General features: G+C 35.5%; 1 protein-coding gene across 6 annotated transcripts in view; it reads left to right on the forward strand.

Annotated features, from left to right (window-relative positions):
• Window positions 1-26,222, forward strand: part of LOC308198552 (sodium channel protein type 1 subunit alpha) — a 103,992-nt gene that overhangs the window by 44,574 nt on the left and 33,196 nt on the right. For 4 of the 6 annotated variants that reach the window (XM_080601143.1, XM_080601147.1, XM_080601144.1 and 1 more), the window contains 15 exons: window positions 824-1,096; window positions 7,457-7,520; window positions 8,179-8,320; window positions 8,470-8,676; window positions 9,124-9,432; window positions 10,166-10,546; window positions 11,723-11,855; window positions 12,591-12,829; window positions 15,416-15,589; window positions 16,201-16,557; window positions 17,301-17,783; window positions 21,417-21,534; window positions 22,142-22,296; window positions 24,671-24,844; window positions 25,939-26,061. In XM_080601143.1, coding sequence (XP_080457269.1) covers window positions 824-1,096; window positions 7,457-7,520; window positions 8,179-8,320; window positions 8,470-8,676; window positions 9,124-9,432; window positions 10,166-10,546; window positions 11,723-11,855; window positions 12,591-12,829; window positions 15,416-15,589; window positions 16,201-16,557; window positions 17,301-17,783; window positions 21,417-21,534; window positions 22,142-22,296; window positions 24,671-24,844; window positions 25,939-26,061 — 3,332 coding nt within the window. The remainder of the gene's footprint in view (window positions 1-823; window positions 1,097-7,456; window positions 7,521-8,178; window positions 8,321-8,469; window positions 8,677-9,123; window positions 9,433-10,165; window positions 10,547-11,722; window positions 11,856-12,590; window positions 12,830-15,415; window positions 15,590-16,200; window positions 16,558-17,300; window positions 17,784-21,416; window positions 21,535-22,141; window positions 22,297-24,670; window positions 24,845-25,938; window positions 26,062-26,222) is intronic. The other 2 variants (XM_080601145.1, XM_080601146.1) reach the window with 1 other exon arrangement.

Here is a 26,222-nt window from a genome sequence, read left to right on the forward strand (position 1 = left end):
AAAAGCAGGAATCAGAAGATATTGGAATTCACTGAGATCTCTGATTCATTGCTTTTTAACATGAGCTCTTTCCTTTTGAAATCAGCCTTTGAGTTTAACAGATTCTTGCATGAGACATTGCAGTACACAGCGTGTGTGGTTTGCATCTTATGATGTCAAGCTTTCTTCTCCACATTCAACAAATACCAGTTACCCTGAAGTTTTCTTACCCATGTGTATTTTACCTATATGATGTTATGTGGTACTTGTTGTGAATCTTTGTGTCTGTAAAATAGAACTGTTTTAAATGTTGATTTAGTAATGAAGATAAAGGAATAAGATAATAAAGAATAGCATGGGCATTGCATGGGGGATTTATTATCTTAAAATTCTGCAATTTTCCAAACCATCTCCAGTTTTATAGCATTAAATTTTGATAGAATTTCTTGATAAACAGGATCTTTAGTACTGTATTCTAAATCTGGTATGTTATAAAACTGTTAATGGCAAAGGTTTGGGGGCAAGAGGTATTGACAAAAAAAAAAAAAAAAGACCTATGTGAGATTCATGTACAGCATGAATAACAAAGTCACTTGTTTTAGTATTAAAACAAGTATTTTGAAATATATGCAACTCATTCCATTCACAGTTTCAAATGAACATGAACTCCAGCTATTTATTCATCTTCACAAGTGAAAAAGCTCTTCACCAAAGTGTTATTTCACAGACATTACAGTCATTTACTTGGGCTTTTGCATGAAATCTATAACTTTACTAGGAGACGTCATTTTTATGCTTTAAAAATATTTTGAATATCAGAATAAAAATTCTTTTACATTTACAGGTTTGAAGACTATCGTGGGAGCCCTAATTCAGTCTGTGAAGAAGCTCTCGGATGTTATGATCCTGACTGTGTTTTGTCTGAGTGTATTTGCACTAATAGGGCTGCAGCTGTTCATGGGCAACTTGAGGAATAAATGCCTGCAGTGGCCTCCAGAAAATTTTACTCTGGAAACAAATATTACTTCCCAGCTCAACAGCACCATTGGTGAAAATGGTACATTGGTTAATTCAACAGTGGCTCCATTTGACTGGAAGGGGTACATTGAGGATGAAAGTAAGTATCGTCAGCATAATTCTTATTCAAGAATGTGGCTGACTCAGTTCTTAGAAAGAAGGAGAAGGAAGAAAGATACCTTTAGTTAGAAAGGATTTAGTTAGTGGTATATTCTCTTTCTCATCAACCTGCTCCAGTGGCTGGCAGGGAAGACGGAAGGAAGAGCATGGTCTCTCTTGTTGATACAGCTTTTTCTCAGATCTCTCTGTGAAATCCACACTTTCCCTGGGATAGACAGAGGTCCCAATGAGTTCCTAAAAGAATAGTCTTAAGCATTTTATATCCCCATACCCCAAAATAAATTCAGAATAGACTACTGTGTCATTTCTGACAGATGACATCCAGTGAGGAATCCAGAAAAGGAGTCCTCAGTATTACCACCATATACCCATTCTTGTGCTTCTCTGTCCTCTTTAAAAAGGTTTATTTAAGGTCTAACATAAATCTTTCTGCTGCAATCTAAGCTAATTGTTCTTATCAACTTCACCACAGGCCTGAAAACAAATTATTCCCCATCATTAATCAATGTCTCAAAGGTATTCAGAGACTATTTTCATGTTGCCATGGCCTGTTCTCTGCTCTTTCAGTCTTTTTTCTATCACCCTTTTCTCCTAGGATTTATTTCCTAGACCTAGATCTCTCTTCTGGATCCTTTCTTGTTCATAAACATTCTTTATAAAAGTGCAGTACCCACATCCAGGCTTTTCACCTCCACATGAGGCCTGCTAAGTGGATTGGATTGCTAAAAGGAGAAGGATTGCACATAGTAATTTATAATTCTGCTTTGTATATCCTAGGCTAGTGCTTGCCTTTGTTTACAATTGCAACATCATTAAATCATGTTTAGCCTGTGGCCTACCTGTCTCCCGAATCTTTTACAGGCATTAACCTTATTAGGTTCCCACTTTGTATTTGCACAGATCATTGTTCCAGCCTGAATAGCACCCTATTTTTACTGACCATCTCTCCAACTGTCCTGAATCTTTTAAATGTTGCCATCTTCCTCAAACTCACCTGCCACCCTTATGAGATCAGTATCATGCACAGATTTGACAAGCAGACTTCATCCTCTAGATTAATTAAATTCTTCAGTAGTGGAAAACTCAGAAAAACCTCCTCAGAAGTCATTTTGATGCATTTTTCCATTTTGATAAATTCCCATCATACAATTTTCTAAACAGTTCTGCTGATACAGAGCCATTTGGCAAACTGAGAATAGGCAAACAAATGTACTTCAGCACAGTTAAATGTGAGACTGCAAACCTAAGTTCCCTGTCCTAAATATCAGTGTTGGACAATTCATGTCGAGACAGGTTCACATGCACCAGACTGTAGCTGGTGGCATACATTGTCTCTTAACAGTGAAAGAACTGAATGGGAGAGAGAAAAAGAAAAGGGAGAGGGAAAGGGAAAACTGAAAACAGTGGACAGCTGTGAAGAGAAGTGTTGGGGTTCCCAGGTGAGTCTTCTCCCCTGGGTGCCCTTTCTAGTGCAGGCTGATTGCCACATAATACTTTTACCATAGTAACCATATATTTTTTTGATTAGGATCTGCTCTAACTCCCTAGATGTTTTTCCTGCTTACAGAGCTATTAGCACTAATTGGAACACGCTTTTGATCAGGGCAGGTGCTGCATGGCTGGTTCATTTTTATGCTCATACATGCATGTTATTAGGTTACCTAATATAAACCAAAAGCTACACAAGAATAGGCTGGGGAGAAGAGGGGTGGTTCTCACACAGGGGCAATTGCTTCCCGTGAGTACCTGCTGTAGCAACAGTGTTAACAGGTACTAACCATGAGAATAAAAGCACATCAAAAAAAACAGCAGGAGAACAAAGGAAAAATAGTGCCACAGAGGCTCTGCAAAGCACTGGCAAAGCAGCTTGCATGACGTGCTGCAGAGCTGCAACAAAGGCAAGATATAGAAATGCAGTTGGAAGGCCTTCAGCAAAGCACCTAAGACGCTTTGGAGCAGCCAGGACTCTGAAAATTAAAACTAAAACTCTACAGCCAAAAAGCTAAATAGTATCCTGTTCGCATAAATAAATTATTGACTAGGAGGCAGTGTTACCCCTGTATTTAGCACCACTGGAATACTATAAAAAGTTCAATTTAGATGGAATGTTAAAAAAATGGAGAATGTGCAGAAAAGAGTAGAATGATTAAAGGGTTGGAAAACATGCTTTATACCAAGATAGACCAGGAGCTCAACCTGCTTAACATATCAAAGAGAAGGTTTAAGGGGTGATTTGATTACAGTTGAAAAAAACCTCATGGGGAACAGAAATTTCATCATAGACATACCTTTGATCTAGCAGGCAAAGATATAATGGGTTCAATACCTGTAAGTCAAAGACAGACAAATTTCAAATAGAAATAATTCTAACCATCATCACACACCTGATCAATGGCTGTGATTGATTTCCATCTTAATTTCTTAAGTCAAGATATAATCTTTTTGTGAAATTCACTTTACTTAAACACTTGAATTCAGAGAGATCCCATGATACGGTGTACAACAAAGGTTAAGTAAGGTCTTCAAGGTCAAACTTCATTTTCTGTGTTGTTTTTTTTTTTTTTTGGTTGTTTGTCTGTTTTTTAACAATCTATAAACTCAATCTCTGATTTCATTTGACTTCAAGGAGACCTGAAGATCCTGAAAAATCATGCTGCATTAGTTACAGAATATACTTTAATAAATGGCTGCTTCAACCTTTTGTGTATTTACACACAGGTTCAAATCTATTATGAAATTATGAGTCTTACTATGAAGTTAATAAGCTTGTCCTTGCTTACAGGCAGTTTCACAAAGAAAAATGATTTTCTCACAGCTTCCTGTTCTCTTTTTCTGGGTGGGCAGATGGAATACAGAAATGGTTCTTTTACACTAGGTTCACTTAAGCCTAGTTTCAGTTAAGTCTTCTTCTTCAATAAAAAGAGTGTTACCTGGAGCTCAGAGAAGTACAATGGCACCATCTCACAGGAATACTACATTTTTTTATTCCAATAGTTGTGTATGTTATGCAAAAATAGGGTACATAAGCCCTAAGTTTTCCCTTGAGGTCATTTTCAGAAATGCCATTTAAGAGAGACTTTATGTAAGCACTACTGGCATTAGCGAGCCAAACATTTTTTTTTTCCCCGTTCTTTTTCTGAGATATCAGATCTGATAAACTTAATGCTAAATCCATTTATCTTGCCAAGTTTGCCATAAGCAATTTTTTTCCGGGAAATAAATCTTGCACTGACTAATGAAACACATTCTTCAGTTATTATTTCCTAGATAGCATATTTGTTTCAAGATATGCTGTGGTACACAGAGGGGAGACTGCAAGAGTAATTCTGAAATCCATCATTGCTTCTTATAGAATTATTCAAGTGATGTTCACATTATCTACTCTTCTGCTGTACTTTGCAGCTCAAGTCCATGAGATCAAAATATTTTGGCTTAGCAAAATCTCCTGGGATGTCCCTGTGCCAGCTCTGTTCTTTCTTTCCATGTAATTGAGTTGAAATATCTATTTTCTCTTTGCCTCTGCATTTTCTTAACTTTTTAAATGGCTTAAGAAAAAATATATTTTCTTTTAGTGCTTTTTATTTCTTAAATGAAGATGTTTAGTTCATCTTAAACATATTGCCAGTGAGTCTTCTCAGAAATAGATGGAAACAGCCTAAATGAAGTAAATGGTGTGGATCAGATAGATAGGTGTGGATCTCTCAGAGACTGAGGCTGGTAGAGAAGACAAGTCCCCTGCTCAGTAATTTGAAAGGAGCAGAAAGAAGCTGTAGTTGGCAATGAACAGAGGCCCCTGGCGTGTGCCTGGAGTCTGGCAGAAGGGTGGGGGAGAGCCTGAGGGCCAGCCCAGGTGGTCTCCCAAATGTCCCAGTGCAGTATCATTAGTGGAAATTGAAGGGTTTGTAAGTGCTGACCCCACCACACATGAGTTTGGTTCTGATCCAGTGTTGCAAATGCTTCTTACGTAAACCTCCTGCTTATCAGGTGCCATATGATTTTGCAAGAACTGCAAGGCTCCTACTTTCGTTTGTGCTGGGTTTCACAAAGGTTTCATCTTTGTCCTATGTGCTGGGTCTGGCTCACAACTATTCACTTAGGAAGCAGTCAGTGTGAAACATCTCAGTATCTGTTTTATGTAATAACAGTTATGCTCAGTCATTACCCTAAGCTTATGCAGCCAACTGTAAATTCCCTTAAAGTGAAGTACTTGCCCATCAGGGATTTTTTCATATTTCCCAGTCAAAGAAAATGAAGCCAACCATATGTCTTGAATTTAGTGAGAAACTTTTCACATTACACTGGCAAAATACCTTTCTGAATTTTACATCTATTAGGGTCTTATGCCATTCAGCCTGAGTTGTTTTAAAAAATTTCCTGTTCTGCTATTTTGAGCATTTGTATCTGCCATCCTGAAAAACATGGTTGTACCAGAGTATTCAGAGAAAGCCCGTGTGGCCATTGCCTGTGGAGCTGGCAAGACCACCATGCTCCATGGCATGTCTTGGATAAACCTCAGAACTTTAACACAAGCCCTATTTCAGCAGTTCAGCTCAGCTGCAGCAGTGCTGATTGCGACTGACTGCTCCACGTATACTCTATCCAGTCTGGTTTGCATTATCCCCAACCAGCTGTTATGTTCCAGCATGTTTTAATCATGATTAGCTGACATCATGCAGAATAAGGTTTCTTTCATATGGGTCAGCTGTGGTCAGCATCAAGTCAGCTAACTTTGCTATTTACAGCTGGGTTTCGGCACAGTGCAGTTCTGCAAAGCATACCAGCCCAGCGTGACAGCAGCAGCACACAGGGTTGTGCACTTTGCGCAGCACAGAAGATTGTACCCTGTATGCATGATTAGATACTGAAATTGTGTTCTTCACAGACTGTCAAACAAAATCTATGTGCAGCTGAAAAACCTAACTTGCCCAAATGGTGAATTTTGCTAACAGGATGAGAAAGATAAGAGATGCAGCTGGCTTGGGTATGGTGTACCTCCTGCAGCAAACCACCATGCTGAGCCAGTGACTCGTGACACCTCTTCACACCCAGCACTCATTAGCTTCTGTAGTGACAGCATGTGCAGCCACAGCCAAGTCTAAGCTCAGCTGCACCGACAGCATTTCAGATGAGATCAGTTTAAGGGAGACTAGCAGGCCAGTTCAGTGGAGCAGAAATCCAATAGGGGTTTAAAATTTCCTCAGGAAGCAAAAAAGGAAACACCCTAACTCTGAAGCAGCTGTGCTTCAGAAGCACTGGAAGGAAGCTGGGAGGGTGCTCAAGGGAGTAGCACTACATCTCTGGCATGTGCTTGCAGACTTCCTCAGGCAGTACTTCTGGTCTGTGCTGGAAATGGGACACTGGGCTGTGTGGTCTGACTGTACAAATTGTGTCCTGCCTGTGGCTAAATGGTAAGCTTTGCTACAGGAGGAAGCTCCTTCTGTGATGAGTCTTTCAAAATAAAGAGCTTAGCTACTGTAGGAGTCTGCTTTGAGGGGAAAAGGACAAATTCAAGGATACAGTGAAAGTACATATTAACAGATACAACTTTTTTTCCTACCATCTCTTTATTCTTCTAAGAATGGACGGTCGATGTTGTTGCCTATACCATCTAAAAAGTCTTTTGAAAAATACAGGATTACTATACAGCTTATGGGCTGGTTAGCTACTGAGTGATTTGGTGGAAACTATCCAATTTCTCTTTCCTAAGGTGATCAATAATTGCATCATATACCCCTAAAACCCCTCTCACACAAGTCAGTGACTGTTGCAATTAATCAGTTTAGATGTATACCAGAGCCCTCATACCAGTCAGCAAGCTAATTGCAGTGTGTAAGCACCTGTAACAGTTGGAGCCATTGGCAGCCATGTGGTTTTTTACAGAACTCACGTATAACTGTCACAAGCATTTGTAAGTGACAAACTGGAACCCTTGGCAATGCTGATCAGAAAGTTTCCCTCCTTAAAATAAATTATCAGTATCTTTTTTTTTTCCAAGTACAATTTAATTATTGTAATAAATAAGTGTAAAATATAATTTCACAAAGTGTGATTTAGTTCAGTGATCAGTGTGAAAGGAGAACAGTGCATATCACCTTCACACAGCAGCACTTGTCAGGATTTTTAGTACATTTTAGCATTTTAACAGAAGGCTGTGAGAGATGGCACTTACTACAATTCATAGTGGTATTTACTCTGAAGTTACACTCCTGCTGAAAAAAATAATACAAGGTGTTTAAAATTGCATCTGAAATCACCTTAGCGTTTTTAGATCTGGATTATGTATTTCAGAGAGCTGTAGTTAAAAAAAAAATAATTATTTTTTAAATTCTTTTCTAAACAGGTCATTTTTATTTTCTGGAAGGGCAAAATGATGCTCTGCTTTGTGGAAATAGCTCTGATGCTGGGTAAGACCATGTTTCACAGTATTATTTCACAGTGTTCAAACTAAATCTGTCTTCAGATGTGCACGGTGGGATGCAGGGGTGTTATATTTTGAGTGACTACATTCTTTCACATAAGAAGGAATATTTGATTTTTACACCAGACTGTGGATTTGGATCCCCAATCGCAATGGAATCAGTGGATTTCATTGACTTTGCTGGATTAGTTAATGATCTTAGTATTTGCATGGCTGAATTAGAAATCTGATATTAGTATTTCCTGCCAGTATGTAAAGTAACAGACACCACAGCTAGAAAACGTGCTATTTTCCAGCTCCAGTTGCACACCGGAGTACTAACAGGTTCAAGAACAGACAGTAGAAAATATTGACATTAGTTACAACATTAATAATTAAAGAAATTATTTGGATTATGTTTTAGAAGTTTAAACTTTTCACAGTAGGTTTGGTTTTGTTTTGTTTTTTTTTTATGTGCCTTTCCTGATTAATTTTTCTAGTATCGTTTAAAATAATTCTCTATTAAAAGTTACATATTCTATTATTTATAGCCTGATCCACTATACAAGAACAATCGACTTTCTAATCCTACTCTTCTTCTGGACATTCCAAATGATAAATACCAAAATACCTATGTAAGGTTAACACCCAGTTTGTCTTTGCAGGCAGTGCCCAGAAGGGTATACATGCGTGAAAGCTGGTAGAAACCCCAATTATGGCTACACAAGTTTTGACACCTTCAGCTGGGCTTTCTTGTCACTGTTTCGCCTGATGACCCAAGACTTCTGGGAAAACCTTTATCAACTGGTGAGAATTTTTTTATGGATAATAGACTAAATATGTTTGCACCAGTAATGCAAGAAAATCAAGTATCTTATGTTATCTTAATTTTCACAGAATGAAGAACGGAACCGTTGTTAACTTGTTCTTGCTTATAAATCTATTCTTACTTCCAGACTCTACGTGCTGCTGGGAAAACATACATGATATTTTTTGTTCTGGTGATTTTTCTGGGCTCGTTCTATCTGATTAATTTGATTCTGGCTGTTGTTGCCATGGCCTATGAAGAGCAGAATCAAGCAACCATGGAAGAAGCAGAACAGAAAGAGGCAGAATTTCAACAGATGCTGGAACAGCTGAAGAAGCAACAAGAAGCAGCTCAGGTATACCTTACGGTGCAATACAAAAGAATAGTAAAGAAATTTTTCTAGAGATATTGAACCCCTGTTTTTTGAATTTGGAGACAGAAACTGCCCTGCTGGGTATTCAACATCAGAGTTAGCTCAGAGATTTTCTCTTCCGAAATAAAGGCTTTTTACTGAAAACAGTTGAGGCATAATCAAGAAGGAATACTGAAAACTAGAAATACATTGTTCATTATGTTTTTCTTTAGTCTGATGTCATCAATACAGTGTATTAGACTTCTGCATTTTAAAGCTATTCATGAAAGGTGGAAGAAGGCTAATACCAAAGGCTATGACCATATTTTTAGAATATTCTATGAAAAGTGTTAAGACTTAAGGGAGTTGGACGAAAAATTCCATATAAGTAAAATTTTAAAGACTGTCTTGGTTTGCTCAATGACACAAATTAATTCTGCAATGTGGCAGGCAGCAGCAGTGGCAGCAGCAGCAGCAGTAACAGCATCTGCCGAGTCCAGGGAGCCCAGTGCTGCAGAAGGAGCTGGTGGGCTCTCAGAAAGTTCCTCAGAGGCATCCAAATTGAGCTCAAAGAGTGCAAAAGAGAGAAGAAATAGACGGAAAAAAAGAAAACAGAAAGAACAGTCTGGAGGGGAGGAAAAAGAAGAAGATGAATTTCACAAGTCTGAATCGGAAGACAGCATAAGAAGGAAAGGTTTCCGATTATCTATTGAAGGCAATAGACTGACATATGAAAAGAAATACTCTTCTCCACATCAGGTATTGTACATAGATATTTTTAGTAGCAGCATATATTTAAAGCGTCACAGGCTGTTACAAAACTACTTTAGTTTTCCTAGTACAGTAATATGACCCTACCGCTTAAAGAAGGGAAACATTGAGATTTTCATTAAATTTTATTATTGTTGTCAGTGTCTGACAGAAAGTGCAGTAGCTGCTAGGCCAACTTGTAAAATAATAATAATAATAATAAAAAAAAAAAACAATGAAATGTAACTTCATATCCCTATTCTTCTAAAAGCATTATTCAAAAATCATATTAAAAATATTCTCTAGTTGATTCTGTGTTTTTTTTAGAGTGATTATATCTCATCTATACTTATTAAACCTTAACAGTGTTTTTTCATTATGATAGCCTCACCTTTTCCTCGTGCTTTAATGATGTTTGAGTTTGGTTCAATATGTGAAGGATGCTGCATATAAAGAAGCATGTGCATGTTTTTACTTTTTGCTTGATGGGTATTGTGCAACTACTCAGTAACTTTAGTGGACATTAAGAGCAAGGAGTGATCAAAACTGTTTTTGTCTTAACAATCCATGAGCAGAGGTATTTATATCTGCAAAATATAATGAAATACATACAGATGTTTCATAGCAGCATTTACCTTATGGGAAACATATTAAACAAAACAAAACAAAAAAAACGTGATACTAATAACAATGCTAAGTTTGAAGGTTTCAGCTAATAATTATAAATTTTGTTTGCCTGCAGTCTTTGCTGAGCATTCGAGGCTCCCTGTTTTCTCCAAGGCGCAACAGCAGAACAAGTCTTTTCAGCTTCAGAGGTAGAGCAAAGGACATAGGATCAGAAAATGACTTTGCTGATGATGAGCACAGCACTTTTGAAGACAATGATAGCAGAAGAGATTCTCTCTTTGTGCCGCGCAGACATGGTGAACGGCGTAACAGTAACATTAGTCAGGCCAGTAGGTCATCCAGGATGCTGGCAGTGTTTCCAGTGAATGGGAAGATGCACAGCACTGTGGATTGCAATGGGGTGGTTTCCCTGGTTGGTGGACCATCTGTTCCTACATCGCCTGTTGGACAGCTTCTGCCAGAGGTGATAATAGATAAACCAGCTACTGATGACAATGTAAGAAAGTTTTAAATAGCTTAGGCATCATGGCTTTTTCTTACTGCACCAGCCAGTGTTATCTACAGAATGGAATCCTTGGCAATGCTTCCTGGTTGGTCAAGCTGTGAATGCTCCTGCATCTTGTAAAATCTTTAATAAGTAAAACAGATAAAATAGGTTTGCAACTCAAGCTTTTTTTTTTTTTTTTTAACTAATATTCTTGTAACTAACAAATGCTATTTGCAGTTTCCACACACTGAAATATTAACTTGCACATTCACAAAAGCACTATACTACTTTAGTGTGCTATACTTTATTTTTGCTGCTATAAAGGTCCATGGCTGTAGTCCACAAAATCAAAGCTACTATACAACTGAAAATTGTATACAAAAATGTTATCGTATGTCTACAATAAATATGACACTGCTACTACCACTTTATCAAAATTAGCATTATCAGTTAATTTTGATAACACACTTCTATATCAGCTCCACTAAAATATAAGAAAGTAGTCAATTCTTTATTATCATTCATTCTTATATATTTCCATCCTTTGCTGGTGGAGTTCAATAGTTTAGACAACAAGTAGTTCATTGGAAGATCACATTTCTACACACTCTACCAAAAATACAAATGTCTGTGTGAACATATGAGCAGCACATATTGCTGTCACTGTGTATATACATGCAGGTAAGAGAAGAGGTCTCTAAAATAAATGTCTTGCTTAGTTCAAAATTGTCTACTAACATTAATCAGAAATATACTAGCATGAGGAAGCATGAGGAAGTCATACTTTTCTTGCTACAGTTTGTCTAGCGTAAAAGACTAGTATGTTATAGGAAACTGAATTCTGTCAGCAAGAGCAAGGAAAAAATACAGTTTGCAAAAATTTTATACAGCCTTTTGAATTCAGTCCTTTTCCATTTGTTTAAATAATTTTTCAAAGCTCAAAGGAAATAAATGCAAAAATTAAGTGAATAAACTCTTGCTAACTCTTGAGCAGCAGGTAACTATTGCCTAATACATTTTTTTAATTATTTTTAAGATACTAAAAAGTAAGAAAAGTCTGACATTATAAAAATTGAAGTGCACGAAGCACGCATACATGCATATTAATGACAGGGTTTTATACAATATGTACTTATTTTATTACTGAAACATGGTCTCACATATTATTTTTTTTTTTATTTGTAGGGCACCACTACAGAAACTGAAATGAGGAAAAGAGTATCAAGCTCTTTCCATGTTTCTATGGACTTTCTGGAAGATCCAGCTTTAAGAGAAAGAGCAATGAGCATTGCTAGCATCCTTACAAACACAGTGGAAGGTGTGGGCTACTCATAGCTTAATACTTAATACCTGTTTTTTTCAATAAGCATCTGAAAATATGATTTGAAACATTAAAAATTATTTAAAATATCTCAATGAATAGATACTGTTCCACAAACGAACAAATATTTATCAAAGCTCTATATTCATTGAGGTTATTACACAAATAAGCATTTTTAGTTCATTGTTTTGCCATTATATATCTTGTGATCATTAGGACTACGGTGTTGTGTCTGATGGTCATAACTAAGAGGATGCTTACTCATATTAATTAAAGAATTATTGGGCACAAAAAGACCACTGAACGTTTTTCAAATATATGTTACTGTTGCTAAAATATATGCATATTTTAGCAGTTATATTTATTCAATTACTCTTTAAAGAAGTGCTACTATAGGTGATAAAAAAGTTTTTGGTTTTGTTTTTTTTCTTGAACTAGGAATGAAAATTATGTTGAAAAATTTTACCTAACTACCACAATTTTGAAAGTAAAATATTTACATAATAGAACAGCAAGTTTGAGGAACAGTCTGAATCAAGGAACAATAGAATACATAATATATAAATTGGTACTGATGTGAATAGTGATTGAAATATAAAGAAGTTGTGCTTATAGGGGGTTAATCGATAATATTACAGATGGTAATTAACTTGACTGATACAAGTAATGTAGGCTTGAGATGTAGGTTAGAGTAATCACATACTTACTGCTGTGAACTTTGATTTCCCACAGAACTTGAAGAATCAAGGCAGAAATGCCCACCATGTTGGTATAAATTTGCAAATATTTTCTTGATCTGGGACTGCAGTCCGCATTGGTTAAAAGTAAAGCATATCGTCAACTTAGTGGTAATGGATCCATTTGTTGACTTGGCGATTACTATTTGCATTGTTTTAAATACACTTTTTATGGCCATGGAGCATTATCCGATGACTGATGAATTCAATAATGTACTTTCAGTTGGAAATCTGGTAAGTCTATTGTCTTTTTATGTTTATAATTTTGAAGGAAGTATGTCTGAAATAACTGAAAGAAGGAGTTTAACAGTGTTGTCTTGTTGTTGTTGTTTTTTACCTCTTTAGAAAGTGAATTTACTGGCCATTTATTGCTCTCCAGATAAAACACAACATTTTTGGAAATTTCACTGTCAACCCTGGGTCACATAACTTAGGATTCTGTAAAATCACTATTTTCCAGCGTTCCGCAAAACCAGATTAAATATTTAAAAAGGGGCCCCAATGCTACATTAAGTAAAGTCTATATTAAATAGAAGTTGATTTATCTAACTACTAAACCAGGAAATGCATTACTTCCATGAAAAGCACACCATGGAAATAAATGTAGTATTTCATTTTCAATCAATACAATACAAAAGTGTAAATTATGAATGTGTTTTTAATTGCTTTCCTCTTGTTACTCTGTTTCCTGAGCACAGGTTTACAATCACTAGAAGAGCCATTTAAAGGCATTTCTAGAATTTTCCAGGCTAAATGACTTTTTATGTGGATACGTGGATTGGTTTCTTTATATGTTTTATGTAAAACTATGAAAAATATCCCGCAGTACTTTTTCCTCTCATAGTCTTTACATTTTTTAGAATCATATAATTAGTAAGATACCTTTTTGTCATGTTGTCAACTATATTTTCTCCCTTCTACTTCAAAAAGATACATTATTAAAGAATTCAGGAGTTAATTTTCTGTAGCTCTGATGCTTTTGAACTGACAGGTTTGATCACAGCAAAGCGTCTGCTGCTGTAGTCCTACTTAGTCTCTTATTTTAAGAATGGATTTCTTACAATGTGATTTTTAATAATCCTTGTTTTGTAATGAAGAAAAAATAACTCAGATCATGTAAATAACTACAGGATTCAGAAAGGAGAATTAATAGACAAACATATAGCTGGTTTTCCTGTATTTAAAATAAGGGATATGAGTTTCCTAGTAAAATGAAAAATCTTGTGTTGAAGCAATTTATAGTCTTTTTCCAAACAAATATATATATTTATATATTTATATTATTTATATAGATATATATATATATTTGTTTGGAAACATATATATACGTATATATTTAATGTGTATATATATATATATAATATACATACATTTTGGTGAATATCAGACTACAAAGAGAGTACCCTATCAATACATGCCCTGAAAAATAGTCCCTCCCCAGCTTTCCTGTAGTGCCCTTTTAGGTGTACTTGAAGGCCACTATAAAAATCTTTCCAGTGCCTTCTCTTCTCGAGGCTGAACAACCACAACTCTCTCAGCCTGTCTCCACAGGAGATGTGCTCCAAACCTTTGATCATTCTTGTGGTCCTCCTATGGACTTGTTCCAACAGGTTAATGTTCTTCTTAGACTGGCGGCCCCAGAGCTGAATGCAATACTCCAGGTGGGGAGTACTCCTTGAGAACCTCACCATCCTGATGGTTAAGAACCTTATTCATATTTTCACGCTGTATTTATTCATTCCCACCTTTTACACATTTGTTTTAATCCTCTATCTTAAAAACTAGTAACTTTTCCCTCTCTAGTGTTTGCATCTGTGATGTATTTAAAAGCAGTAGTAAAATCTATCTTGAGCATTGGTGTTCCTAGGCAGAGCAAGTCAGAATCTGGTCCATCTCCTGATTATCCCAGTTAGATTCTATTCTCTTTAACTGTTCCACTTTCTATTCAGCCTTCCTGAAAATGGATTATCAAAAACAAGAGAAGAGAGGAGAAAGGAGCATTCCAGACCAGGGTTCAGCCAGCCTTTAACAGTGGCTTTAGTACTTCCCTTTTCTATAGGATTTTTTTCTAATACTCAGAATCACAACAGCTCTCTCTCAAAGCTGCTCAGAGTTGCTACTTTGGCAACACCTAAATATGATTCCTGCTTCATTCATAATATTTCATTTCAAAATAAGAAACCATTACCTGGAATATCATGTTTAAAATGGACTCTTAAATGCTATTTCTGACATTAAAGTGATTGAGCCGATGAGCTTCACTAAACTTACTGGCAACACCTATGTAGAAGTTCCTCAGCTTCTTCAAGTTGTTGTATCTCAGTTGATTCCCAGCTGTTATTAATAATCTTATCTGTATTGAACTGAATGGGATTCTTGCAGGCTGGAGGAGCAAAGGAGCTCCATCAGGAGTCAGATTTGGCCTCATTCATGCTGCTGTATAATGTAATTATTATACCAAAAATGATGTTATGCCATGTAATTTCTTGGAAAGCATTCTGGTTTATGTCGTGAAAATCAAATTAGGGATATTGTTTGTGCAGTACAAACAATATCCTTGAGAAAGTCCATATCCTGACAGAGTTGAAATTGGATTCTAAATGTTATAAAACAGAAGTTTATATAATTTCTTCAGTGTAGAATTCAATTAATTGGAAAAAAAAATTACTTGGTTTGTATGGCCTTTTTTAAGGTAAGGTGGTCATAATAAATCACTACAGTGAACTGTTTTTAAATATCAGTTTTGGAGTAGCCCAAACAACAGCTAAACCTGTAATATTATATTTCACAAAAAAATAACCAACTGCATTCTGATTTCAGGTCTTCACTGGAATCTTCACAGCAGAAATGTTTCTCAAGATAATTGCAATGGATCCTTACTATTATTTCCAGGAAGGCTGGAATATTTTTGATGGTTTTATTGTAACCCTTAGCTTGGTTGAACTTGGTCTTGCAGATGTGGAAGGACTCTCAGTTCTTCGATCATTCAGATTGGTAAATATACATCAATTGCACTGATTTTTCAATGGGGTTTCATTTTTTTTTTCCTTAAAAATGTGCACAGCTTCCCATGACACTAAGCCTTAAGTCTCTTTCATTATTACAAATCCATATTTGTTGTGGTATCTTACTGTCTTCAGTGGGAATTTATAGAAATCAAGACAAATACATAGCAATGGGTGCCTAAGCCTAATTCCAATTTATTTATTATATATACATATTTTAAATATCCTGCTATGCAGAAACAAATAGATTCACAAGCTAGATGTGTTGTGCTCTGATTAGCACCACGGGAAAAGATCTGCTCTGCAAATACTTGTAGAAAAATAGCCTAGTTGATTTTAAGAGGTATGCAACAGATTTTAAATTCACTTTGATTGGTAATTTCTTGAGCCTTGGATACAAACTATGCTTTAAGGATATCCAACTCTAACTTTGCAAAATTCGTGACCGACCCTTCTATCATCACACATTTAGAAAAGAGGATAACCTATCAACAGTCATACTCAAGGCATATTTTGCAGTAATATCTTTCCATTAATTATCTTTTAAATATCTTTGTGTCTTTCTTACTCGTCCTAACATTATTTTTTTTTTCCTTCCAGTTACGAGTTTTCAAATTAGCAAAATCTTGGCCAACACTAAATATGCTAATAAAAATTATTGGTAACTCTGTGGGAGCTCTGGGAAATTTGACCCTGGTGCTGGCCATCATTGTGTTCATTTTTGCTGTGGTTGGGATGCAGCTGTTTGGGAAAAACTACAAGGAATGTGTCTGCAAAATCGCAAGTGACTGTGTACTTCCACGCTGGCACATGCAAGATTTTTTTCACTCTTTTTTGATTGTATTTCGAGTATTGTGTGGAGAATGGATAGAAACAATGTGGGACTGCATGGAGGTTGCAGGCCAAGCCATGTGCCTTACTGTCTTCATGATGGTCATGGTGATTGGAAACCTAGTGGTACGTAATCAAAACATTAACAAAAAATTATTCAGCAACAGAGTGGGTTCAATTCTGAAGTGAACTAAGTGCTCTGGCTCCGCTTCAACAAAACACTTAAGCAGGTGGTTTCAAGCAATGCTTAAAGTTAATTTTAAGAGCTTTTCTGGATTGAGAACAAAGTATTCTGCACCTTACAACATCAAAAGGCTAAGACGTAATGTTAGAGTGAGCACTTAGTCACTTCTTAATCTGTCTTTTGGCTGTTTGTAAATATTTTCTGCTTCAAATAAATTTAGATTATGTTCCCTTTATAAACCATTTGCTGTATTTTTTTATTATTATTATTTATCACATATGATTAGTCACCTAAATCTAATTTCTGCTGTGTGATGGAATAAGTTAATTTTTTTTATGATGCTGAATAGCAAATTTGTTATCTCCACTTTTAGGTTATAAGGTTTTTCCACCAAAATGGTTCTTTACTGTCTGGATTTAAAGACACATTTACAGATATTAGTCAGTCGTAGTAATATTTTTGAATAGTGAACAGGACCCGAGCAAAAAACAAACAAAACAAAACAAAAAACTTAGTTTTTCGCAGAGAATAGAAATAATTTTGAAGGTGCTTTTATTTGGTTGTGGTGAATTATTGTAACATCAGTCTTCAGTGTCACTAATATGAGCCTTTTTATTTCTTTTTAATAAAGTACATGTTCTTTGTTGAGATAAACTCTAGAATGTCCTTCCTTATTTTTCTGCAGGTACTGAACTTATTTTTGGCCTTGCTATTGAGCTCTTTTAGTGCAGACAACCTTGCTGTGACAGATGATGATAATGAAATGAATAATCTCCAAATTGCTGTTGCAAGAATGCAGAAGGGCATAGATTACGTGAAAAGAAAAGCACGTGAATTCATCCAAAAAGCTTTTGTTAAAAAACAAAAAGCTTTAGATGAAATCAAACCACTTGAAGATTTGAACAACAAAAATAGTTGTATTTCCAACCATACAACTGTCGAACTAAGCAAGGACCATGACTATATTAAAGATGCAAATGGAACAACTAGTGGCATAGGCACAGGCAGCAGTGTGGAAAAATACATAATTGATGAAAGTGATTATATGTCATTCATAAACAACCCAAGCCTGACTGTGACAGTGCCCATTGCTGTGGGTGAATCTGACTTTGAAAATTTAAATACAGAGGAATTTAGTAGTGAATCAGACCTGGAAGAAAGCAAAGAGGTATGTAGATACTTTGTGCATTTCTCTGTGATATTTTGCATGTTTTTATTTTTTTTTTCAGAAAAAAAACAGTGTATTCAGTTCTTCATCGTTTGTTATTTTGTCACTTCTTTGTACACAAGCAAAAGTGTATAAAGGAGAGTTTAATTCTTGAATTAAATTTTTAATTAATTAAGAGGGTTAAAAATTACAGTAGTTCCAGGAGAAGATAGGATGCCAGGGAATGAGGAACCAAAACAATCCATAAAGACTCCTTATGGCCCATATTTTGGAATTGCAACAACTGGTGGAGCAGGGTATTGCCTTAGCTACATGCTTATTCCACGAGAAACTTTTGTTTGCCCCCTGTAACAAGGGTCCCATTAGAAGTGACACACATTCTCTCTGCCACTCAAAAAAATCCTCCTCTATGTGATGTTTTTTTTTGTGAGCAGGAATAAACCAGAAAACATAGAAATAGCTAGACTAGTATTTCCTTTAGAGAATGGAATTTAGATTTTAAAATTGTCAACTCTTTAGACCAATAAAAAGATTCCAATAAAAAAGAAGATTCAACCATAGACATTTCAATATACTTCAAATCCCTTAGTTGTTAAAACTGAAAAATGGTATCAGCAGACTAGAACATCTTATGTTCCTAATGGAATGTCAAAGCAGGCTAGAGATACAAAACCTTGTTGAGATCTGTATTTTTAAAAAACATATTACAGGTGTAACTGTTCTTTTACATGACTTTGTGGCTATTTTAACAAAATAATTTCCATTGATATACTAACATAACTTGCGAAACAACTACACCTTCAGCAAATTAGAGTGTTGATATTTTAGTCAAAACAGAAAATTCTTTCCAGACATTTAAGAAGAATAACTTTCTTACTTAAGGAACCTTAAACTAACTAGTTTCCATTCAGTTAGCAATCCTGTTTCTTTGTGGGATACCGGCCACTGCTGTATTTCTTCAACATTGTAGTACTTCAGACACTCAGTTTTAGGCTAGCTGAATTTTATGCTGCTGTCACTTTGGTGTGCCTAAGCCCTCTAGTGTTCCCTACAAAAATCTATTACTAAGCTAAGAACTATCTTTGGATCCTCTCCAAGAAAGGAGACTGGTACAAAACAGCCTCTTCCCTTGGGATCCTATTTCAGAGCGTTGTTCTCATTTCCCATTGAATATCTGAAGCATTAATATTTCTTTTCCTACTAAATATTTTCCAAAATGTCCTATAGGACATAATAGACTTTGATTCAAGCTTCTGAATTGCTGCCACAATGGATGTTATAACAATTTCTTTGAGCACACTATCAAGAACTTGCCCTGGCTGAAAGAATTTCTAAATAGAACAAAATTTAAGCAAAGACTCATTGGAGAAAAACAACCACTGGTCATCTACTCTCCCCATAACTGCCTTAATGCTGGCTGGTCCAGTCTTCCAAACCATCAGAGGGCAGATGGTCAAATGGAGGAACACAAGCTGTTTTATGACTGATCAATGGTGAAAACACTCAGGTTACGAAAGCTTTATGTAAGTGTACTACCTAATCATCCCCTTGCCAGATAGAAAGAGAAGTAGTGGGCATGCTGCCTGTAGGACCAGCCTTATCTTTCATTCCTTTGAGAAAGCACCATGAAATTTCTGATTTTTCCCACAGAAACTTATGAAAGAGCAACTCTGTTATATAGTCTTCCATGGGAAGAACGTTCAGCGTTGCTGTTTTGGATTTGAGTCCAAATCCTTATTTTATATTGACTGTTAGTACAAAAGAACTGTAAAAGAGAAATGATGAACAGCTTTCTTTGGCAGCCTTTGAATTAGCTGAGTTTTAGATGAGAGCCCACTTAGAAAAGACTATATGTACTCTCCACTTCCAAGGCCAGTGGGAACAATCAGAGGAGTTCCAGCTGGCTTCAGACCACATTGAGCTCTTCAGCACCATTCCTGGAGTTTTACAGTGCTGGCCACGATCCCTTTTTCCTGATTGGATCAGCTCTAAAAGCTTTTTCTTTTTCTTTTTCTTTTTCTTTTTCTTTTTTTTTTTTTTTGCCTCCAGCTGTGTACCCTCTTTTTCTTTAGCAAACTAACAACTTAATTATCTTAAAAGTATAAATCACACCATTAATTTTGAAGAGCTTAGTTTTAATGTACAAAAAGTAGCTGAAAGTAGCATGACAGAAGATTTGCTTCTTAGAAGAAAATGGTAAATTAAAATGAAAAATGTTTTTTTCTCCCCCAAATCTGAATTCTGTGATACTTTGAAGCTTTTTTTCTATTTTCCAAATTAAATGTATCCATATGTAACATATTTAATTGCTCTTACATACTAATTTAATACTAATTTCCCTGCACTTGAGTTTGTAAGGTAAGGATAGTAAATCTACTATTACCGTGCTTTGCAAGATTAAGTCAAGGTCTTAATTATTACATCTTGTATTGTTTTTCATCCCCATTATAGACCTCGTCTTTCCTTGTCCCAATTTCAATTCAGTAAACTGATCTGGCCTCCTAACTTTGCATCAGCATATTTCATTTCCTCCAAAGATGCCACAAGTCAGTGGTGAAAAAATTAAGGATAACCCCAATTCATCTGTGAGGAACTTTGTTGTTAACTTTCCCCCATCTTAATAGTTCCCAATTTTGTATTAATTTTATACATTTTGTACAAATATCCATCACCTCAGCTTGAACTAAAAATTTCAAATGTGGCTGTTTGGCTACATATTATTGAAATTCACATCATTTTCTTTGCCTAGAAAAAAAACTCTTTCTGAACTCCGTCAGGCTCAGTGCCGTGACCACTGCCATGGGCAGCTGCCAGGGCAAGCTGCCGACCATTCAACTTGTCATTAACCAAAATCTCCAGATCCCTATCCATGGGGCTGCTCTCCAGCCTCTTGTCCCCAAGTATTTATGTATATGCAGGGTTATCCTGTCCCACGTACACAACGTGGCACTTGCTCTTATAAACTTCATATGATTGGTGATTGTCCAGTCCTCTAATTTTTCAAGATAATGCTCATCATGTTACTGAAAATTAGATGGGGTTATAAAACATAGTTTGATGTTTTATAGGCCATCCTTAATCTAACTCAGCCTTAACGAATGCAGTTTCTGCTTCCCTGTAAGTGAGCTAGATTTCTAGCACTTTTAATCTGGACTTGCTGACCACTAAAATACAACTTTTTCTGTGCTGATCAGTGCTTTTTTCCCTCATTCCTCTGAGCTCCCACCTTATTTAGATAGTTGTATTTAGGATCTTACCTGCTTTTCAGTAGAGACTGCAGATTGCTGCAGAAATATATAAGCTTTATTAATTTATCCAACAGATCATTGCCACTTATGGTTAGCTGTGGTCATAAATGCTTGCAGGCTCAGAGCCATCATTCATATTTTTTAATTTGAAACTTAATTTTCTTTGAATATTATTTATCACTGATACAGTTTCTATGTAATGTATCCACACAACGCAAGAGGAAATTTTTTTTTGAAGTACAAAATTAACGTAAGTTGACCAGCAATTCACTTACATTGAATACCATAACAAAAGCAGAACTATTTAATTTTTCTGAGGACTACTAATATTTGCCTTAAAAACATTTACTGTGCGTTTGCGATCCTTTTTCCTTTTTCTTTACAGAAGCTAAACATGTCCAGTTCATCTGAAGGTAGCACAGTTGACATTGGACTCCCTGCAGAAGAGCAACCAGAAGCTGAACCTGAGGAAGCCATGGAACCAGAGGCTTGCTTCACTGAAGGTGTTTGGGATGAAAACAAAACAAGACAAAACAAAACACAACCAAACAACAATAACAAAAAAACACACTAATTCATAAATAATTGTTTTAACTAATTATTAATATTTGTGTGTTTAATTATTTACTCTTTTGTCATTGTTTAAACAATGATTAGAAGCAGTAATACTTTTAGACCATAATTTAACATATGGAAAGTGAATTTAATATCCCAAACAATAGAAAGTACAATATAAAAACACTTGCCCATATGTTACTACATAAACTTACCTTAAACTTGAATGAATATATTTTTATCTCTTACATTGTATTCTGTAATGTGGCTTCACATTGCATGGGCTTTTATCTTTTTGTGCATAGTGTATTGAGCAGTTAGTTCTTGGTAAATGATAAATACTTTTTTCTTACCTGTTCATTGATCTGTAAATTCCAGTCATCTCAGTAATAAATTTACTTCCTTTGGAGAGGAAAGAGATCATCTAGGTGAAAATCTATTGAGTTTTTACTAAATAACACATCTTCTGGAAATGTAGTGCTGTGCCACTGTGCAATCAAAGTTAATGACATCAACAAAATTTCTCTTTTTCTCAATACATATGTTGTTTTAAAGGTTGTGTACGGCGTTTCAAGTGCTGTCAAGTAAGTGTAGAAGAAGGGAGAGGAAAGCAGTGGTGGAACCTTAGAAAAACCTGCTTCAAGATTGTTGAGCACAACTGGTTTGAGACTTTCATTGTCTTTATGATTCTCCTCAGTAGTGGAGCTCTGGTGAGTAAAGCATGAAGAGAGTGTCATAATTGTGTCAGAAAACATGGTTTTACTTAGTTGCCTCTGCCAGAAAAATTCCACGTCTTCAAAGGATCACCAAATTCTAGTCAGAACATGTGAAGAAAACACATTTAACTTTTTTATTTGGGTTTGCCTCTAGTTTTACTGGTGTTTACTGATATATCTCAAGGAAAAGAACTGTCCTCTCTACGAGTAAGAATTTACTGTTTATGCTTCTAGTTCAGCCTCTTACAGACTCATGTCTGGGATATCTGTAAAAACATAAATTTGCCAATCACTATGCTGTAAGTTTAACAAGCATATGGGGACAAAATAAAGAGAAGCCAACCATCATTTAAGTTTATAAAAAGAAAAAGAAACAAAACCATTACAAAAAACAACAACAAAACAAAATAATATATCATTTTACAAATATAAATAATGACGAAGAATACAGAAATTTGAAATTAGCTGTTAAATAAAGCTGAACCTGGATTAGCTGAGCCTGAACTGAAGTTTCTTAGGCAAACTGTTTGCCCTGAGATTACCTAGAGCATATCTGACATCTGCACAGGTAAATGTAATTACCATTCAGTAAATTACCTAAGTTTCTGCATCATTAGACAAAATTACTTTGCAAAAGTCTATTAGAAACTCCTTAGGCCACTCCCGAATCTTTAAAATACACTTAATGGCTTGCAGTTTATGATTATACCTATCATGAGTTTTGGTTAAGTCTCTAAGTATTCTGGTTGTTTTTGTTCTAATATCAAAATAAGAATCAAATAAGCAACTTTTACACAACACAATGTGATGCGTTTCCTGTGTCACAGGAAAAAAACTGATAGACTCATATCTACACTATTGAATTTTGATTGGTGGTACTGATTGGAGAAAACCCTTAGCAGCAAGAATTTAAATGAAAGAAAAGTACTGGCAGGAGACTGATTAAAGATCAGTTTCTATCATTGTGTTTAGAGGAAGTTTGGGATGAGATGCCACAGCGTTAGCATCTCATGCTCCTGAAACTAAGGTGTGTGTCATCCACAGAACATTTACTTTGGGAGAGTGCCACACAGATCAGGTCATTATCTTAAGACCCTAGAGATGTGAGACCCTGCTCTTTGTGACTGTGAAAAGGTCTCCTCAGACCTGCCAACACTGTATCCTAATGTTCACCCCAAGGTCACACTTGAGACAAGTCTCACTGTTATTACAGATGGAAAATCAGGCAGTGATAAGCTCCAGGATGCTTGCAAAGCCCAGCTGCAGGCACACGCAGTCAGGGAGAAATGCACCACAAGCTTAGCCTTTAGCATAGTCTGACTCATGAAAAGGAATTGGTACATGCCAGCTCTTCCCAATTATGTGAAATAAAGCTGCTAGTGTATCAAAGTACATGAGCACCCAAAACTACTGATACACAGATACCAATTGAATAACTGGTAGAGAAACACTAATTATTTGAACTGACAGAAGTGATTCAAAATCAGAGTGGGTAAAAATGAATGTTAGTATTGATAAATACCCAAATCTTTGCAAGCTGACAGATCATTCCAGTTCTTTCACTCCAGTAAAACCAATAACTCTTATGTGATATAGTAGTATAATTACAATTTAAAAGCAATTAAAGGGAAAATTTATTAGAGGACAGAAATAATTACTGAAAAGCAGATATTATATGTTTGAACATCATTTGTCAAACTTATAAAAAATGAAAACCCACAAAACATATAAATAAATTTGCAAGGATCATAAGAAATTTTATGTATCTAATAAAATGTGAATAATACAGTAGAGAAGGTATTTGAGTTAGATAAACTTTTTTTAAAGAAAAGAATAACTTGTTTTATGATTTATGGCTTAAATTTTTCAAAAACTAACAGGACTTAAAAGCATAAGATCAACTGCATTGTCATTTTACTGAAAATTTTACAGCTATGGCCTTGGATTTTGAACATGGATCTACCTACATACAAACTAAATTATAAATTACTCAGCATAATTCAGTTCACTTCCATCACTTTGTAGAATCAAAAAAAATTGTAAGTACTGAAAATGATCTGAGTATAATAATTGACCAGCAGCAATAAATAAATCAAGATCTCTGTCCAGTGAAGAAGTTGTTGCTGTGTAATATCTGCCTCTCTATCCTGTAAGGAGGAAAATATAGTTCCATAGGATAAGACATAGGATAAGAACAGATATATGCAGTTAGCAGAAAAGGAACCTTGAGACAAAACTGAAAATCTCATGCCTGTTCTTGAAGAAAGGTTTGCCTTTTTTTTTTCCCTGCCTTTGTTGTTGTTGTTATAACTTAAATTGTACGGCAACAAAAGGGAACAACCAGTATCTTTGAATGTTTTTCTCATAGGCTTTTGAAGATATATATATTGAACAGCGTAAAACTATCAAGACCATGCTGGAATATGCTGATAAGGTCTTCACTTACATCTTCATTCTGGAAATGCTGCTGAAGTGGGTGGCCTATGGCTATCAAACATACTTTACTAATGCTTGGTGCTGGCTGGACTTCCTGATCGTTGATGTATGTAGTGCTTTTCCTTGTTGCTACTTTTGTATTAATTTTATCTGGTGTTTGGTTTTGGTTTTTGTTTGTTTGTTTTGTTTTGTTTTTCATTTGTTTGTTTTTCGTTACCTGCTCTACGACCATAATATGTATGTATAACTAGTATGCCAACTAGTTTATTTTTCAGTTTAAAAAGGAAGGTATAGAATAGTATAGAAGATCAGAAGAATAGGTCAGAATATCAGATCAGAAGATGAGAAGAATAGTATATGAGCTCATTATGCTATTATTTGTCCAATAAATAGTTAAGGAATTAGAGTAATGGAGGAGCATTCAGGGGAAATGGGAAGAAAACTGAAGGTATTATATTGGTCAGGAGCCATAGCATGTAGAGGAAGGATACAGTATTTCTCACTGACAAAATGCAGGGATGTAGAATATATACAGGCACATGGATATGAGACTTTATTAGTTCTGCTGCCTATGGAACTGTTTTTGTAATGTATTTTAAGAAACAGCACAATCCAGGTTAATGTCAATGTAGAAAGTACATAAATTCAGTATTTAGGCAAAAGTTTTTGTCAGTGTAACCAAATATAAAAAAAATAATCCTTTCTACCAATTTCCAGAGAAACAATGTTGCTCTGTGACCCATCTGTTAATTCAAAACAGGCTTCAATCATTTCCTTTCCAGTTGTGGGCAAACAAATGGGCATTATCAACTGTAATTATTGATCCCAACAGCATTGTAAAACAGAGAAAAAGTGAAAACAATGCTTAAATTGGTAAAAAGGAGAGATTAATTTCTTTTTTGTGTGTGTGTGTGTGTGTTTGTGGTTTTAAATGTCCTCAAATCACTAGCGCAATATGAAATTCCTAATTATTAATGTTTCCAGATATTAATTAACTGTTACCATATAGCACTTTTGTTTATTTATTCACCTGTCGTACTCTTCTTTCTTATTACTTTTTTTTTTTTATTTAAAAGACTTCGTATTCCTGAAGAAAGTGGTCCAAAATTAGATTCTTCTAAAGGAGTTTATAGCTCACATCTATGGTATGTAAAGTAGTATTTACAATATAATAATTTTTACTTTCCTGTTTTCATATAGGTCTCTTTGGTTAGCTTAACAGCAAATGCATTGGGTTACTCTGAACTTGGTGCCATTAAGTCCCTTAGGACACTAAGAGCTTTGAGACCTCTAAGAGCTTTGTCACGATTTGAAGGCATGAGGGTAAGAAAAAATGAAAGAATCTGAAACTATGCATGCCTACAAAGAATGCATGCATGCAGAATAAGGAATGATAAATCCATGCAGAAAGGCTGCACTACCTTTTTATCTATTGCATATCTTTTACTAACAGATAAGCAAAAAGCTTCATCAATTCACCTAAA

Source organism: Anser brachyrhynchus (genome assembly GCF_964034855.1).
Source record: "Anser brachyrhynchus genome assembly, chromosome: 7".
NCBI lineage: Eukaryota > Metazoa > Chordata > Aves > Anseriformes > Anatidae > Anser > Anser brachyrhynchus.